The 12,876-nt window shown below is 46.1% G+C and overlaps 1 protein-coding gene across 1 annotated transcript in view; it reads right to left on the bottom strand.

The window, feature by feature from the left end:
- The window catches only part of LOC138789247 (girdin-like), a 45,862-nt gene extending 33,246 nt beyond the window's left edge, over positions 1 to 12,616 (bottom strand). Inside the window, exon 1 of the mRNA XM_069967849.1 lies at positions 12,421 to 12,616. Within this exon, the coding sequence (XP_069823950.1) occupies positions 12,421 to 12,480 (60 nt within the window). The 5' untranslated portion in view covers positions 12,481 to 12,616. The remainder of the gene's footprint in view (positions 1 to 12,420) is intronic.
- Positions 12,617 to 12,876: the final 260 nt, after the last annotated feature.

Raw genomic sequence — 12,876 nt, 5'->3', positions numbered from 1 at the left:
TGGTGACAGAGTGTGGAGCCTAATATGTCTGTCTGGCAGATTCTGTGGATTCGTGGCCCGGAGAAGTTCTCATAACGGCCCAGGGCAGATGGAAAAGAAAATGAAAAGGGAAGAACTCTGATCAGAGAAGACGTCTCCTGTAAGTCACCTGATGTAACTGTACTGTAATTTATATGGTGTACAGAACCTGTGTAGAGCTGAGTGTGTTGATGGCATAGTGGTCGATCAAGAGGGGGTGGGGCCCCAATCAAAAGTTTGCTATGGGGCCCAGCCATTTCTAGTTACGCCCCTGGATCCTGCGGTTATACACTCTCTTCTATCTAGCCCCATTACTAAAATTACTGAATAGATTTGCAAGTATTTTCTATTATGACTGCAGGAAAAGACTAGACAGGGTTTGTTTGTTTTCTTTTACCATGGAGACATGGAACACAACATGATGAAGATGTCTTTAAGACTATTTGCAAAGTTGATTTATACATTCTGTTCGATGCCCCACAAGTGTACTTTGGCAAAGTACACTAACCCTCTGAGAATATAAAGGATTTCTTTACAGGTAAGAACATGATTTGAGAGGGGGACAAAAACAAAACTAGTTCCGGAAATGACTGTACGGTGGGAGAGAGCTGTTATCTCCTTGGTCTTTTTGAGGTGGACATAACTTAAGGTCTAATTACATGAAACAATCATTGGCTTTATCCGGCTGGTATCCCCCGATCTAGTGATCACCCAGGCAGCCCCCCCCCCCCCCCCCGCAGCTACCTGCGGCCCCCTCTGCATTCGCTCGCAGAAAGTTGTTCTCACTGTCATCAAACACTGTTACACATGAAGGGGGCACATACTTTTCTGCACTTCTGTGCCGTCTATGCAAATTTCTTTAAGGATTGTAGATACAAAGAGCAGACAGGATAGAATATACACTATCTGATTGTACAGTTGACTGATTTGATCATTGAGTATGTGTTAGCACAGCCCAGTGACAAAGGAGATGGGCCCATCTATCTGTGCACTGATCCTGAACAAGTGCAATGCAGGAAACAGATCTCAACAAGAAGATGGAAAGAGCATTGTAAATGTGAAGACGACAATTATAGTGGTAAATCAATAGAAGTATCAGTAATAGAAGTATCACTACTCTCATCATTCATGTATAGTATACACAGAGCAATGTGTAACAATTTTTATGGCTTCAATGCACCTATACAAATAAGCAACTCAACACTTAAGGCCCTATTATCGTCCGTATTCGGCTGCTGCTATCTTCTATGGGCTGTCCGATCTAGCGATCACCCAGGCAGCCCCTCTGCAGCACCCTGCTGCCCCCCCCCCCCCTTCCCCGCACGCTGCCAATGTGTGTAATAGCACCGGCAGCAAGCGCCCCATGTAATACAGGCTTTAGACAAGTTTGAAGGTCTGTATGAGCCAGTGTGAAAAAAGTATCCAGTATGTCCCAGAATAATGTTTGTCTTTATTACAATCCTGTGTTGGGTTGTGGGAAGTTAGTCATTAGTTGGAAACCACCCGGTGAAATTTGGAATGAGGAAACCAGAAATCCTGAAATCCAAGCTTACATTATACACAGACCCACAGGAAACTACAACTCCCAGGAAACTAAATACAGTAACCAATAATCTGTATGACAACAGCCTAGTATGCAGCATTAACACAAAGTCTTCCAGTACTTATCAGCTGCTGTATGTCCTGCAGGAAGTGGTGTATCCTTTCCAGTCTAATATAGTGCTCTCTGCTGCCACCTCTGTCCATGTCAGGAACTGTCCAGAGCGAAGAGGTTTTCTATGGGGATTTGCTACAGCTCTGGACAGTTCCTGACATTGACAGAGGTGGCAGCAGAGAGCACTGTGTTAGACTAGAAAGAATACACCAGGGCAGTATATTAGGGGGCTACTGGGGGGCCGGGTTAGCCTTTTAGGTTTGACAGAGCCAGGAACCACATCTCCCGCCCGCCCTCTTTTTTCTTTGGTTGTCTGTTGAAGGTATCTTGAGTGAGTGGGGGGTTGCCGGGGTTGAGAACCTGCTGTTGGGTTGGTGGTATGGGTCTGGATCCGCGGCAGCCTGGTAGTCGTGGCTTATCGCAGCAGTGGGTTGGAGGGGGAGGGGGTCCTTGGAGTCGGAAGGGATGGAAGGGAGGGAACCCATCTGGGTTCTGGACTCCCGAAATTGTACTTGATGGTTGTGGTAATGGCGGTTAGGGGCAGGATTAGCTGGGCACACAGGTCTTATGGGCGCTTATGGGCGCTGCTGTGGCTGCTTAAAATCCAGATTGGTGTGGTGTCCATTATTTGGGAACAGGGAGGGACTCTGCAGTACCCAGTCATGTATCTGTAAGAATATTTCCACATACATTATGGTTGTCAGACAAGTATCATGTCAGACAGTTATGTCTGTGTCCCTATGGTTGCAGCATGGCAGGACACATGGGCAGACATTTTGGACAACTATAACATACACATTCATAGATAAGATTATGTGCTTTTCAAGGGGGGAATATGTCTGGAATATGTCTTCATGCAGGAAGAAGGGATGAGACTTCAACATCCCCCTCCCATCTACCAATGTGAGACAGCAGCCCACTATTACTAAGATTTGTGGCCAGTACTGACAGGTTTGGACAGATTTTAACTCATGTATTCAACCAATTTAATTGCATCCCCACCGCTCCTATTGCTGTATAAAGTTTTGATTTATCTGGGTGCTGCAACTTTTATTAAAAAATAATGATAATAAAGACAGCTACTTGGACAATAACCTATTTGTGTTTTTTCATGTCTATAGACTTGTTTGTGTGAGTCACTGGAAGTCACAGAAGTTAACATGAAGAGGTTGGTTGTTGGGAAATCTGATGCATATAAAAAAAGTTCCCTATGTATACTTAAAGGGGAATCAGTATATGAGCCCATACACCGCTAGCTCCAAGTTCCTATCTGCTGTCTTGGGAAACAGATTGACCACTTTAATGGTATATAATGTCCCAATAACTGAAGTATCCACATTACCAACCATTTCCATCAAACCTTAGTGTTAGCCATCAAACCATGTATTAGCAATAGCTCCCATAAATATCGCCAGAGAGGCCTACATAAAATTTCCAACCAGATTATCCTTACTAGCAATCTGGCAGGCAATGCACATGAGAATAAAGGTAACAGTTCTTTCAAGAAGGGAAGCACAATACACGAATGGCTGCAACAGACTTGCTCCCAGCACACCTTGTTAAGGCCCCATCACACCAAGAAATTATCGACCAGATTCGGTCAATTATCTGCCGATATGGCCGATAATTGCTTGGTGAAATGGCTACTGTTAAAAGGCAAGGATCAAACGACATGCACAATGTCGGCTGATCCTTGTCTTTTAAGATGTTGAAAAATGTTTTAATGATAATGACGGTTTGCTGGTCATTGCGTTGCTATCACTTATGGTCTAAAGATCACCCAGGGGGCCCCTACCGCAGCCCCCCCCCCACTCTACACTCTTACGCGCAGTGAGTGGGGAGCTAGAAGCAAGCGAGCGCTGATCTTACAGGTCAGCGCTTGCTTGCTCTTCCTGAACGGCTTTAGACTGCTCTCTCTTTTACTCTTCAGCAAAGCAAGAGTTCTCTATCTATGCTCTCTTAGTTTAGCCAATACATTTTAGCTCACAGTCTTCTGTCAGGCTATTGCTATGTGTAGGGGAGTACTTTCTGTAGTTTCTGCATACAGACTGGGGGATCCTCCTCTGTATCATGCTAGTAACAGGTACAGTCTGGGCTCATTCCCCTTGGGAATTCCTCACAAGGCTATACAGTGTGCGCACTGACGGCTGAGTTTCCATAGACTTATATTAGATTTAATAAAATCTAAAAAAACTTATGTTTTTCCCTTATTGTTTTACAACATGTGGGCTTGATAAGGCTGGGCCTTAGTATTATGGTCAGTATTTTTAACCAAAACCAGTAATTGGTGGCAAACCATGCCAATCATGTTGGTGACTGCTACATCTGTATAGCCTGTGTGAACTTAGTGCTCTAATATAAGATAATATTAACTGACTAAAGCAAAGCTAAAGTAACACTAGGACACAAGGGACAGTGCTGGCAGCTCTCCCATCAAGACTCTATTATTTATAGCAAGTGTATTATTACTGCAATAATTAGTGCACTGGACTACTGCCATCCTCTGTATGCTGTTATAGGCCATCCACTGGACAAGTGCACTGCCAGGGTTAGGGGTGCAAAACTTGCCTGTTTGCTGGCAGCTCACAATACGGACGACATTTACTATTGAGTCTAAAACGTGCAATTTTTCTATAGAGTATTTGTCTGCAGTGGTGGTCTTTGGCACCAAGCACCCCAAGCGATCGCTTGGGGCCCCCAACATCCAGGGGGGCCCCCACGCCCCGCTCTTGTGCTTAAGACCGCTGGACAGGACCGCTGCCCCGCTCGCTGCTGCGATTTGAAATGTAACTATGAGCACTCGTAATGAGCGCTCATAGTTACATACAGCAGCAGCACTGACAGGGTGGGAGCCATTGGCTCCCTTCCTGTCAGTCACTCTTGTGGCCGCAGAAAGTGTTTTCCCTGCGGTCACAAGTGGCAGCTTTGTCCTTGTGGTGCCGACGCTCCATTGACATCACTGAAGAATCGGCGACAGGACAAGGGGAGTGCGGCCTCTTGTGATTGCAGGGAAAACCCATCCTGCGGCCACAAGAGTGAAGAGAAGGGGATACGCCCGGACCCAGGTGAGTGTTTTATTGTGCTATATACTATATGGGAGGGGGAGCACACAGGGGTCTGTTTAACTGGGGGAGCACACAGCGGGGTCTATATAAATGGGGGGATCACACAGGGGGGGTCTATATAAATTGGGGGAGCACACGGGGGGCTATATACTACTGGGGGAAGCACACAAGGGGTATAAACTACTGGGGGCAGCACACAAGGTGTATATACTATTGGGGGCAGCACACAAGGGGTATATACTACTAGGGCAGCACACAGCGTTCTATTGTTGTGGAGGGCATGTCGAGGGGGGGGGGCCCAGACATAACTTTGCTTGTGGCCCCAGAAATGCCAAGACCGCCCCTGTTTGTCTGTTTTTACCCATTAAATAGGACCAATTTAACAAACTATTCATTAACTTGTGAATAGAATATTCTCAGAATATTTGCAAAAAAATTGCACAAACATATTCACCTGGTACTTACCAGATGTAAGCAACATTTTAAAAAGTCACAAATGATAAATTAGGCGCAAATCCCGGATTATTAAATTTTTTGTTCTTCAAACCACAGCAACAGCAAGTGTTTCTGTCCACCTATAGACTTTTCTATAGAGTGTTATGGAAGTTTTTTTGTCATGAACCTCAACTTCTGTAAATAAATCATTTTTATCATTTTAGTGACTTTTACAGAACAAATACTAAACTAGAGGAATAAGGGAAATGGCTTGCTTCTGCCTGTACGCTCCACAGAAGCACTACATGAAGAAATGTTACCATCAATTTTATAATTTCTGTCAGGACAACCTAAAACATATGAAAAGGCAAAACCGTAATCCATGGGGGAATTTAAAGGGAACCAATCACGCAGAAAATCACCCTAATGATAAGGAAACGTGCAGGCACATCACCCAGCACGCATCCCAAACATCCCCCTGTACCCTCCGTGCCCCCCTCTATTAGACCATATTCTTACTTTTATGAAGTCCCGCACTGTATGTAAATGCCGGGCAAGTAGTCACGGTGGGCGGTCCTGGGCGTATCTAGTCACGGTCCTGGGCAGTAGAATAGCTGTAATCACGCCCAGAGGGGGGTGATTGAAAGACCAGCGTTCCGCCGACGTCACCCGCATGCGCTGTATGGCGGGAGAAGATTCTGAAGCACTGCGCATGCGCGGCATCCTGAAGACATCGGCACGCCGCCAACATGGAACTCAGGCCCCGGGTGACGTCGGTGGAACGCAGGTCTCTCAATCAACCCCTCTGGCTGTGATTACAGCTATTCCACCGCCCAGGACCGTGACTAGATCTGCCCAGGACCGCCCACCGTGACTACTTGCCCAGCATTTACATAGAGTGCGGGACATCATAAAAGTAAGAATGCGGTCTAATAGAGGGGGGCACGGAGGGTACAGGGGGATGTTTGGGAAGCGTGCTGGGTGATGTGCCAGCACGTTTCTTTATCATTAGGATGATTTTCTGCGTCATTGTTCCCTTTAAGGGCTTACTAATGGTGTTCTGCTAGTGATGTTCATGCATCCCTGGCAGCATAATTATTAGACATCAAATAGGCTGGGCAAGTGAGTGCCGATCTAACAGACTCCATAGAGTCTTAAGAATTACAGCAATTTGATGTTGCATAGATTCCACTAGGTGTTGGAGTGGACTGGATCAGTTCTTGTAGTTTATGACATGCTCTGAGCAGCCCATTCTACCACAACCCAGAAATGCTGTGAATGATAAAGATCAGGGAAGCAAGGAAAACTCGCTGTCATGTTCCTGGAACCAATCCGTGATTATGCAACCCTTGTAGCCCTGATGAATGTAACCTTCTGGCATTGGGTAAACTGCAGCCATGATGAGATGCCCTACTGTCCAAATGTCCATCCACAAAACAGTGGACCAAGGGTATGCCAAGAACACATTCCCTGTATCATTATGTCATTCCACCTGCCTGAAGGGTTGACACCTGACAATGCATTTTGTGCGCACACGCACTTAGTCTATGACTTGTCAAGCTGTAGGCAAAATGCATGTGCGCACGAAACGGTCCATCGCTTGTTTGCACTGTTGTCCATCCTCCCTCACCTGTGTGCCCAATGGCACGAATGTCTTGTGTTTTGATACTTCAATAAAGATAGAAGAGACCACCTGGTAAATGCCACTACATTATTTATCCTCTCTGTTTGGAAACTATTTACTGAACTCTACACTACTTACCCCACTGAGCACCACTCAGAGTCGTAAGTTTTATACTCCAAAGCCGCGCCTGCAGTTGCTTGGGTTGTGTAATAACCGGTCAGTGTGAACAAGGTGGTGCCGGTCTATTTGCCTCTTTTTGTGCAGTGCCTATTCAATGAATGTGTGGTACTCGACCGGTGACGTGCTGTTATGTTACTGGCGACGCCACTTCTGTGGTGGTTGGTCGGTTGTGTTGAACAGCTCAGCCAGTAAGTGTTGTGATGCCAGTGCTAGTCCAGCACACAGGTGTGATGTTGGTACCTGCTTTTTGTTGTGGCTGGCTGTACTCCCCAAAATGGTCGGTGACCTGTCAGGCTGTGATGGGTCCCTTGGGTTCCTGTCACAGTAGTCCTGGGTGGCAAATAACCCACCCGGACTATCGGTACCGCCACCCACAGAAAGGGGAAAAATTACCCAAGGTGTGTAGCGGATGTGTATAGGTGCTGGTGCAGATATAAAGATGACTGAGTCCCAGTGATAAAAATAGAACAGCTTTACTGTGCAGTCTCTGAACAGTACAAAAAACTTTGGCAGCAAATAGATAGTCTTTGTACAGACTTAAGTGCTTAACTAGGTTTGTGCTGTGGAGATACTTGGAAGAGCAGAGTATAGCAGAGGTAGTTGTAGCGGTGCTTGGAGAGTTCAAAGTAGATTAGAGCAGAGGAGAGGAGTTTGTCAAGGGAGTCCCAAGGCAAAGTAGTACTGTGCTCTGCTGGAACTTGAGAGAAATACTTGAGAGTGAGATACTTGTACCCGTGTTTAGACTATAGTCTGACCACCTTCTTCCCTACAGTGTCGAGCTTCCCATCCTAACAGGGTGATACAAGCCCCAGCCGTGGTTACCTGGGTGAAGCTAAGTGTCCCGGTTTCACCTGCAATGTGAGATAGAATACGTAGACCTTCTGGTATCTTTGTTCTATACAGGCTAGTTCCTCTGTGTATCAGGATACTGCCCTGCACTTTGTAGAGTGGTTCTCGGCGTGGGCTGGGTTTATCCCAGACTTGTAGTGTCTAGCACTGCATCATAGATATAAAAGGAATACTGAAGAAACTGAGTGTCTCTGGTTGCTTCATACAAGTGTGTCTTAACCAACTCACTAACTAGACTACACTGTCTAGATTAGACTTTGTCCCGGACAAGGGTCCTGGCAGAGTCAGGCCCTGGCTTGGCTACAGCAGGGACGTCTGTTCTCTGTGTCCTCTTGCCACAAGAATCTGGGAAGAACTGCAGCTACACTTCCTCCCACCAAGTGACTACTTCCTAGAGGGGTATGTAAGAAACACTGTGAGTGGTGAAAAGGAATGGGTGCAAAGAAAAGAAGAAGAGTGATAGGTCAGAAAGAAAGAGTATCTCCATTGGACAAGAAAAATACATAGTACCTAAGAAACAGTAACGCTTTGTTAGCTACAGCTGTGCTATCCATAAAAGTATATATGTAAAACACTGACATTTAGTGTTGAAACTATAGAATGCTACCTTCATCACCACTGAACCTAGAGAAGAAGCTTTTGCAACAGGTGTAAAACAGAAAACATCCATGGTCGGACACCACAAATAGGACAGGCAGAATTTCAAGCGGATTCTGAGTATATTCCGTAGCGTGTGAACTGACCCTAATGCAATAAGTGTCTCTCACTGTTATGTAACCTGTGGTTCTCCAGCTGTTGTAAAACTTCAGCTCCCAACAGAACATGAAGGAACATGAGGATCACCATATCTTTCTATATACATCATAATAATTGTCAGAAATGTGCACTTCCATGTGATATAACCACATGGCACCAGTGATGTCAGCAATTCTCCATACAGGCCTGCTTCTTAGCAGATGTGCCTGACCCTGATTCATGGGTTGTTTACACAGGACACAGCATTACAGTCAGATATTCTGGTGACATCAAAGGGAAAATGAGGAAGGGACACAGATGGAGATAATCTGATGTTGCAACTGGGACCCGGCTTTGAGTACTGTGGCCACTTGCCCTGACTTAAGATGATCGGCCATTGCTGTGTTATTTCACAATATCCTATGGTGTTTGTCCAGCATAATATACTGATGAGAAGACATTTATTACATGGCTCTTCCTGATATCAGTCCAGATCTGTGAGTAAAGACAGCATCTGTATTTACCTTTACCATATACCACATATGAAGCTATATACCTTGAAGGCAAGGCAAGGTTCACACATAGAATTCCATCAGTGTTTTTAACAAAAAAAAGTCCAAAAGACTGAAAAATATCTTTCTGATATTGTTTTCTCTATGTTGGTTCTACTCCTGGTTGCAAGTTAAGGCTATGTTCACACAGCGTAAAAGTACGGCCGTTATTGCCATCGGCAACAACGGCCGTACTTTTCATGCCTAGGAACACAGCATGCTCTTCTATAGGATCCCAGCCAGAGCATATACACATTGTATACGCTCCGGCTGGGATCCCATACAGCGTTGCAAACAACTGACATGTCAGTTGCCGCAGAAAGACCTGTCAGTTCACAACCATCAGTTATCACAACTGTCCAGCCCCCGTCCTCCCCATGCACAAGAATGTTTTCCATAGCCAAGCGTTCCTGTGTTCTCTATGGTGAGGGGAAGGTTAGGCTGCAGCCAGAGACTGCAGCTTATCTCTCCCAGAACATCATCTGTTGGTGGACTGTTGTAAGGACCCTATACACCTTAGACTATGTTCACACGGAGTAAAACTGGTGGAATTAATCCCATCAGCCTCTGTGTCGTACTGGCAGTCTATAGGAGGCTTGCGAGCCTCCTTTCTCCGTGCCTCTCCACTCGGAAGAATTAACATGTCCATTCTTTCGCGTGGACAGAGCAGGCGCATGAGCCTCCCATAGACTGTCAGTATGACATGGAGGTAAAGAATTCTGCCACAGAATTCTGCCAGTTTTACTCCGTATTCCGCAGCGGAGATTGGTGATGTAGGCAGGTGCGTTGTGATGGTGATGTAGGCAGATGGGTCGTGATGGGGATGTAGGCAGGTGCGTTGTGATGGTGATGTAGGCAGGTGGGTTGTGATGGTGATGTAGGCAGATGGGTTGTGATGGGGATGTAGGCAGGTGGGTTGTGATGGTGATGTAGGCAGGTGGGTTGTGATGGGGATGTAGGCAGGTGGGTTGTGATGGGGATGTAGGCAGGTGCGTTGTGATGGGGATGTAGGCAGGTGGGTCGTGATGGGGATGAAGGCAGGTGGGTTGTGATGGTGATGTAGGCAGATGGGTTGTGATGGGGATGTAGGCAGGTGCGTTGTGATGGGGATGTAGGCAGATGGGTTGTGATGGGGATGTAGGCAGGTGGGTTGTGATGGTGATGTAGGCAGATGGGTTGTGATGGTGATGTAGGCAGGTGCGTTGTGATGGTGATGTAGGCAGGTGGGTTGTGATGGTGATGTAGGCAGATGGGTTGTGATGGGGATGTAGGCAGGTGGGTTGTGATGGGGATGTAGGCAGGTGGGTTGTGATGGTGATGTAGGCAGGTGGGTTGTGATGGTGATGTAGGCAGATGGGTTGTGATGGGGATGTAGGCAGATGGGTTGTGATGGGGATGTAGGCAGGTGCGTTGTGATGGTGATGTAGGCAGGTGGGTTGTGATGGTGATGTAGGCAGGTGGGTTGTGATGGGGATGTAGGCAGGTGCGTTGTGATGGGGATGTAGGCAGGTGGGTCGTGATGGGGATGTAGGCAGGTGGGTCGTGATGGTGATGTAGGCAGATGGGTTGTGATGGGGATGTAGGCAGGTGCGTTGTGATGGGGATGTAGGCAGATGGGTTGTGATGGGGATGTAGGCAGGTGGGTTGTGATGGTGATGTAGGCAGATGGGTTGTGATGGGGATGTAGGCAGGTGCGTTGTGATGGGGATGTAGGCAGGTGCATTGTGATGGTGATGTAGGCAGGTGGGTTGTGATGGTGATGTAGGCAGGTGCGTTGTGATGGGGATGTAGGCAGGTGGGTTGTGATGGGGATGTAGGCAGGTGCGTTGTGATGGTGATGTAGGCAGGTGGGTTGTGATGGTGATGTAGGCAGATGGGTTGTGATGGTGATGTAGGCAGGTGGGTTGTGATGGTGATGTAGGCAGGTGGGTTGTGATGGTGATGTAGGCAGATGGGTTGTGATGGGGATGTAGGCAGGTGGGTTGTGATGGGGATGTAGGCTGGTGGGTTGTGATGGTGATGTAGGCAGGTGGGTTGTGATGGTGATGTAGGCAGATGGGTTGTGATGGGGATGTAGGCAGATGGGTTGTGATGGGGATGTAGGCAGGTGCGTTGTGATGGTGATGTAGGCAGGTGGGTTGTGATGGTGATGTAGGCAGGTGCGTTGTGATGGGGATGTAGGCAGGTGGGTTGTGATGGGGATGTAGGCAGGTGCGTTGTGATGGTGATGTAGGCAGGTGGGTTGTGATGGTGATGTAGGCAGATGGGTTGTGATGGTGATGTAGGCAGGTGGGTTGTGATGGTGATGTAGGCAGATGGGTTGTGATGGGGATTTAGGCATATGTGCTGTGAATTTCCACTTCTGAATTTGGGAAAAACACTCAAAGTGGCCCCCATAATACTATGTGCACATAACCCAGGTAGAAAGTAGGTACAAAGTTCTACATTGAAGAGATTGCTGTGGGTAGAGAGTGGCAGTCAGTCCAGAAAACAGAGTGAAAGCAGATACATGGACCCTAGAATTTTTTACATGGACCAAGAGGTCCAGAGTACTAAAGCCTATGCAAAACCACAATATTGTCACACATGGATGGATGACTAGCAAGCAAAGTCCTGCAACCTTTAAATGCATTGTACTACCCAGGGTGAGTTGCAGCAAGCATTTGCTTCATCCTTTCAACTGTCACGTTATGTGATCATTCTTAAAGGGATACACCCCTGACACACATAGAAAAAATTATTTTCTGTCTATTCAGAAAAAACCTATATGTACCCATGGCTGACGTAGTGGTTTATTATGTACATGGTCCTAACTCTTCACTTTTAGATTATGCAGTAGGTTTACCTATAGTGTTATGAAGGTCCACAAATACCATATTTTCATATCAGTAACATGTACCATGTTCAACTCTGCTGCATCTGTATACAAATGGGAAAGGCCAAGCTGCATTACTAAGTTTGTCCTATTTCACATGATCCATTATTCGCACAGCTAACACATAGAGTATTGTAGATGAGTATACAGCTGTGAGATTACCATCTGGTTGCATAGACGGCTGATAAGCTGCATTTTTGTACAAGAAAAAAAACTACTTAAAGTCTGAGAATTACAAAATGGATTCTCAACAATTTACTCCACACTTGTTGCATCGTGTTCTTGTGATTGTAGAGATGTATGGACAGTATAATATAATAATATGCAGGGCTTACATCTAGAGCAATATGTATGATACTATATACCACTCTGTGCTCATAATTCACATGCAGACAGTTCATATGAAGACAGTGATACAAGTAAAGGCTTCTTACCCATGTGACCAGTGCCCCATCCATTAGATGGTCAATGGTTGGCCCTTCTTGGCCGTCCATGTCTTCAACCTTGCTGTATAACTGATCAGGTCTCCTCTATGTCCCCTGTCCTATGTTAGACATCTCTTATCTGCACATTCTCGCCATTTAGTCTCCTGTGTTCTCTGTTCATAATACTTCTTCACAGCGTCACTGTGGTTTTCGTCAGATATACAAGTTCCTCTCTCTCACTCCTATATCCTCCTTCTTCTTACCACATAGTCACTAAGATGCCGGAAGCCTCTAAATGCGCAGTCGCCGAGTTCACCCCCAGATAGGATGACTTCATCTTGCACTGACTTTTAGCACCTCAGTAGGTGTGTAACTATTTATATAGTAGTTGTGGGAAAAGTAAGGACACGCCATATAAGGTTCTTCTTTTTCTTACATAAATGGTCAATCTTTATTTATTATAGT

This window comes from Dendropsophus ebraccatus, chromosome 4 (genome assembly GCF_027789765.1).
Source record: "Dendropsophus ebraccatus isolate aDenEbr1 chromosome 4, aDenEbr1.pat, whole genome shotgun sequence".
Lineage (NCBI taxonomy): Eukaryota > Metazoa > Chordata > Amphibia > Anura > Hylidae > Dendropsophus > Dendropsophus ebraccatus.
Note: the sequence above shows the minus strand (reverse complement) of the source record. Positions and strands in the feature narration are given on the sequence as shown.